Below are 5,195 nucleotides of genomic sequence, written 5' to 3' on the forward strand. Positions count from 1 at the left end.
ATAAAAATAATATTTGTTTTCATGCCATGGGTTATTAATGATTCTAAATGAATTTATGAATTTCTCAACCTGTTTTATTCCTACTATGGTAAATACCGATAGATATAACCCACAGACCCAAAATATCCTTGGGATCCTCAGTAATCTGTGAGACTGTATAGGTATCCTGAGAACACGATGTTTTGAGAATCACTGACTCACACAGCTCCTGGGCCACGACTCAGGGAGACAGTGTGACAAAGAGCGCGCCGTGCAGTAGGTGAGGGGTCGGGGCAAAGTCCCAGGTCCCTGCGCCTGCCTCTCAGGGTCTCAGGCCCCAGGGCGGTGTCTGGGGTGGGGAAGCCCAGTGCCGGGGAGTCCCCATCTCCCCGGTTTCACTTCTCCCTCTCACAACCTGTGTCGGGTCCTCCTGCCTGGAGACTCCTGACAACGCGCCGGTTCGCATTCCCATTGGGTGTCGGGTTTCTGGAAAAGCCAATCAGCGGCACCGCGGTTCCCGGTTATAAAGTCTCCGCACCCGCCCCGGGAGCCCAGCGGCGACTCACAGTCTCCCCAGACCCCGAAGATGCAGGTCGTGATGCCCCGAACCCTCGTCCTGCTGCTGTCGGCGGCCCTGGCCGTGACCGAGACCTGGGCGGGTGAGTGCGGCGGCGGGAGGAAAGGGCCTCTGCGGGGCGGGAGCGAGGGGACCGCGGGGCGGGGACGCGGGACCCCCGGGGAAGGCGCCTCTCCTTCGCCCCCGCCCCAGCCCCCCAGCCGCCCCCGGCCCCGCCACGGCCTGTGCTCCCCCGCCCCTCCCCGCCTCCGCCCTGCTCTCCCGCCCTCGGTGCCCCTCCCCTGCCCTCCCGGCCGCCTCCCCCTGGGCCCCGGCCCCGCGCCGGGACGAGGGTCGCGCGGGGTCTCAGCCCCTCCGCGCCCGCAGGCTCCCACTCCATGAGGTATTTCTACACCTCCGTGTCCCGGCCCGGCCGCGGGGAGCCCCGCTTCGTCATCGTCGGCTACGTGGACGACACGCAGTTCGTGCGGTTCGACAGCGACGCGGCGAGTCCGAGGATGGAGCCGCGGGCGCCGTGGATGGAGCAGGAGGGGCTGGAGTATTGGGACCTGGAGACGCGAAAGGCCAAGGGCAACGAACAGACTTTCCGAGGGAGCCTGCAGAACCTGCGCGGCTACTACAACCAGAGCGAGGCCGGTGAGCGACGCGGGCCCGGGTCCCGGTCACGACCCCCATCCCCACGGACGGGCCGGGGTCGCCCCGAGTGTCCGGGCCCGAGCGCCACCCCGAGTCTGAGGGAACCCCCGGCCCCGACCCCTGACCCGGACGAACCCGCGGGAAGTTTCAGGCGGTTTTACTTTCTGTTTGGACTTAATCCCCGGCCTGTCGGGCGGGGCCAGGGTCTCACACCATCCAGTTGATGTACGGCTGTGACGTGGGGTCCGACGGGAACCTCCTCCGCGGGTACAGGCAGGACGCCTACGACGGCGCGGATTACATCGCCCTGAACGAGGACCTGCGCTCCTGGACCGCGGCGGACACGGCGGCGCAGATCACCCGGCGCAAGTGGGAGGCGGCCGGTGAGGCAGAGAGCTTGAGGAACTACCTGGAGGGCACCTGCGTGGAGTGGCTCGGCAGGTACCTGGAGAACGGGAAGGAGACGCTGCAGCGCGCAGGTACCAGGGGCCGCGGGGCCTCCCCGACCTCCCCTCCGCTGGGGCTGGGTTCCCACCAGGAAGGGAAAATGGACTCGGTGTCAGAACACCGCCCCTCCCACGGGTGGGGAGAAGAAGATCGCCCGGGTGTTCCTGTTCCTACTAGAGAGGGCCTCACCCAGAGGGCCGCTTCTCGCTAAGGGGCAGTGGGGGAACCCAGTCTCTCCCGGGAGGCAGGTGGAGAGCGTCCCTGAAATAAGCCATCAGCGGTTCCCTTTAACCCTGGCAGCCACCTTGGGAACCATGACTTTCCCTCCCAAGGCCTTGTTCTCCAATGACAACATCGCTGGAGTTCTGACTCCGGGTTTTCTGACTCATTCACCCTCCACCACAGTCAGAACCATTAGTGTGCTCTCTCACTTAGATCTGCAGCCTCCTTCCCTTGACTGTCTCCCTGAATCTAGAACTTTCCAGGGTCAGGAGATCCCAAAGGCTAGGTTGGTAACTGGACTTTGTGCTTCTTCCATCCAAACCAATGGCTGGGTCCACCTCAGGATGCTCACATGAATGCCGTTTCAGTGGCCCATAAAGGTCCCAAGTGTGGATTTTCTGATTCTTCTTCAGAACCCCCCAACGCACACGTGACGCACCACTCCATCTCTGACCAAAGGGTCACCCTGAGGTGCTGGGCCCTGGCCTTCTACCCTGCGGAGATCACCCTGACTTGGCACCACAATGGGGAGGACCTGACCCAGGACACAGAGCTTGTGGAGACCAGGCCTGCAGGGGATGGGACCTTCCAGAAGTGGGCGGCTGTGGTGGTGCCTTCTGGACAGGAGCAGAGATACACGTGCCATGTGCAGCATGAGGGGCTGCCCGAGCCCCTCACCTTGAGATGGCGTAAGGAGGGTTTGGGGTACAGCCTCTACTCAGGGAAAGCAGAAGGCCTTCTGGAGAATTTCAGCAGGGTCAGGACTCTTGCCAGAGCTCTGGGCCCCTCACCCTCCCTTCCCTTTCCAGAGCCGCCTCAGCCCACCATCCCCATCATCTGGATCATTGCTGGTGTGGTTCTCCTTGCAGTCACTGTGGCCATGACTGGAGCTGTGATCTGGAGAAAGAAGCGCTCAGGTAGGGAATGGAGTGGGGAGATCTCAGTTTTCTTGTCCCTCTGGGGGGTTTCCTAGGTAGGAGACTGTCCTGCCTTGTTACTGGGAAGTACCATCCTCATGCATGGACTTGCCCACTCTGGAGCTGATTACTAACGCTCACTGTGTAGCAAACACTTGTGAAAATGAAGGACACATTTTCATCTTGGTAACTCTGGTGATGGGGACCTGATTCCCAGCAGTCACAGGACAGAGAAAGGGCCCTGCTGAAGATAGACCTCCAGCAAGTTAGGTGGTCCAGTGACCCCATACCTTGTCCTTCATGTTTCTTGATCCTGTCCTGGGTCTTCAGTCACAACTCTGCAAACTTCATTTAGGACCAGGACTGGGAGCTTCCCCTAGGATCTCATGGCCCAGCCCTGTTCTGGCCTCTGACATGATATTTTTTTCCCACAGGAGGAAAAGGACCAGGCTACTCTCATGCTGCACGTAAGTTTGGAGGGAGTGATCCCTGAGACCCTGAGATAGTGTAGACAGAACCCGACGGGGAGCTCACCCACCCCATAGCTCCTCCTCTAGTCTCCTCTCCTGTGGGCTCTGACCACGTCCTGTTTGTTTTCCCCTAGGCGATGACAGCGCCCAGGGCTCTGATGTGTCTCTCACGGCTCCTCAAGGTGAGACCCTAGAGACCCTGAGTGGGGAAGGGTTAGGGCACTAGGGACAGTGTGTCCGCCCTTACGTGACTGACCTAAATTGGTGCATGATTTTTTTTCACAGTGTGAGACCAGCTGCCTGGTGGGGACTGAGTGATGCAAGATGTGTTCACACTCCCACTTGGTGACATCAACAACCCCTGACTTCTCTTTCTGCAAAAGGTGCCAGATGTGTCTGTGTTCCTATAAGTACAATGTGAGGACATGAGGAGATTTGCCCACCCTGCCCACCACGACCCCTCCCTATGCTGATCTGCCTTCTCTTCTCTGATGTGCTTTCCTGTTCCAGCAGAGGCAGGCCTGGACCATCTCCATCCCTGTCTTTATTTCACGTTGGGCTGAGTACTAATGACTTATTTCCCTCTTGAAAATTAGAATCCAGATATAAGTTTTGTTTCCTAATTCTTGGCATGTGGGGCTGATGAGGTAATAAAAGAGGAAATTTGTAAAGTTGAGACAACAAATAAATGAAGCCTGAGAACCTTCCAGAATCCCTGTGTTTATTGTGCTGAGTGTGTTGCAGGTCGGGGCAGGAGAAGGCTGTGAGGAGCCGAGTGGGGACAGGGCCTGTGCCCAGTGGTGCTCAGTGCATCATGGGTGTGACGTGCTCACCCCTCAGCTGGATCATCTCTCTGCTCCGTGTCCTTGCCCCTTCTGTGGAACCTCGTCTCCCCAGGACCTGTGATCACAGGGACTTGAACGTCCCCTGTCACCAGGACCTTGTGCAGCAAGAGCTTACTGTGACTGGGTCAGTCTACGCTCAGGCCTGGATCAGGTCACAGCCTCCATTTTGGGGTAGTTCTTTTTCAGTGTTCCTCTAGAGCATCAGGCCTGTTCTTGCTCTTGTGTACAAGTTCTTATCCATTCTCCCTGGGTGACCCCGTCGGTTACAGCAGCGGGTGTCCTTTGGGCCATGGTTCCCACAGGCCTAGGTTGTCCCCTGCACACACGAGTTCTGTGGTATGGAGGGATGAACTTTCAGATTCATCCATGTCTTCCCCTCTCTCTAGAGCTGCTTTCTAGATAATTCTTTAGATTCTGGAGGTAGAGAGAGGAGGAATCAGAGTTTCTCACCCTTATTAAACTTCAGTTAGTTTCTGTCTTCCCTGCTGCTCTGTCCTCTCTCCCCGCCCTTACTTCATTGATCTTAGTGCCGGCTCCGATCCAAGTTCTTGGATTTATAAAGCAGAGTCTAACGTAGATTTCTATGTGTTTGGAGAAAAGGCCCCAAAAAGCCTCAGTACAGTGTTTCTGAAGAGAGAACTCTGTGTGCTGTGTGTGCAGGAGACATGGTGTGGGGGAGGGGGGACTGAGCAGAGAGAGAGAGGGGAGGGCAGCCCTGTGAGAAGAGAGAGGCAGCCCGGTTGGCGAGGTGGGCGCATGGGGGGCGGGGGGGAGCTGCCATGGATCAGCTGAGCCTGAGGCGCATCTAGAAGAGGGAGGTCCTCTAGCTGCTCATTCATTCACCTGATAATTGTCATGTGCCACATACAGGACACGCTATGTTTACGTCTGGGACAGCTCAGTGAGACTAAGAAGAGGGAAAACATGCGGCTCTTGTGGAGATTAGTTGTAGTGTAAGGGGCAGCCTGCACTTGACCCTCGGGCAATGCGGGGATGGGGGCAGTGACCCCCACGTGCAGTCAGAAATCCAAGTACGGCTTTTGACTCCCTCAAAACATAAGAACTAACAGCCTCCTGGTGACTGGAAGCCTTACTGATAACA

The 5,195-nt window shown here is 57.8% G+C and overlaps 1 protein-coding gene across 1 annotated transcript; it reads left to right on the top strand.

The window, feature by feature from the left end:
- The first annotated feature begins 481 nt into the window (after nucleotides 1–481).
- LOC123842711 (patr class I histocompatibility antigen, A-126 alpha chain-like) lies at nucleotides 482–3,960 on the top strand. Its single transcript, XM_064597348.1, has 8 exons — nucleotides 482–638; nucleotides 923–1,192; nucleotides 1,396–1,671; nucleotides 2,275–2,550; nucleotides 2,671–2,778; nucleotides 3,213–3,245; nucleotides 3,383–3,430; nucleotides 3,534–3,960. The coding sequence occupies exons 1-8, from the start codon at nucleotides 566–568 to the stop codon at nucleotides 3,536–3,538; spliced, it is 1,089 nt and encodes a 362-aa protein (XP_064453418.1). The 5' UTR covers nucleotides 482–565; the 3' UTR covers nucleotides 3,539–3,960.
- The last annotated feature ends 1,235 nt before the right edge of the window (nucleotides 3,961–5,195 follow it).

Source organism: Mirounga angustirostris, unplaced genomic scaffold, assembly GCF_029215605.1.
Source record: "Mirounga angustirostris isolate CCGP_5_RB_7025 unplaced genomic scaffold, mMirAng1.0.hap1 SCAF_8, whole genome shotgun sequence".
Lineage (NCBI taxonomy): Eukaryota > Metazoa > Chordata > Mammalia > Carnivora > Phocidae > Mirounga > Mirounga angustirostris.

Excerpts from the sequence above, each read along its gene's own strand:
- LOC123842711 (XM_064597348.1), top strand. The coding sequence starts at position 566 with ATGCAGGTCGTGATGCCCCGAACCCTCGTCCTGCTGCTGTCGGCGGCC. Across the intron at positions 1,672-2,274 it reads GGAGACGCTGCAGCGCGCAG|AACCCCCCAACGCACACGTG; the intron begins GTACCAGGGGCC and ends ATTCTTCTTCAG. Across the intron at positions 2,551-2,670 it reads GCCCCTCACCTTGAGATGGC|AGCCGCCTCAGCCCACCATC; the intron begins GTAAGGAGGGTT and ends TTCCCTTTCCAG.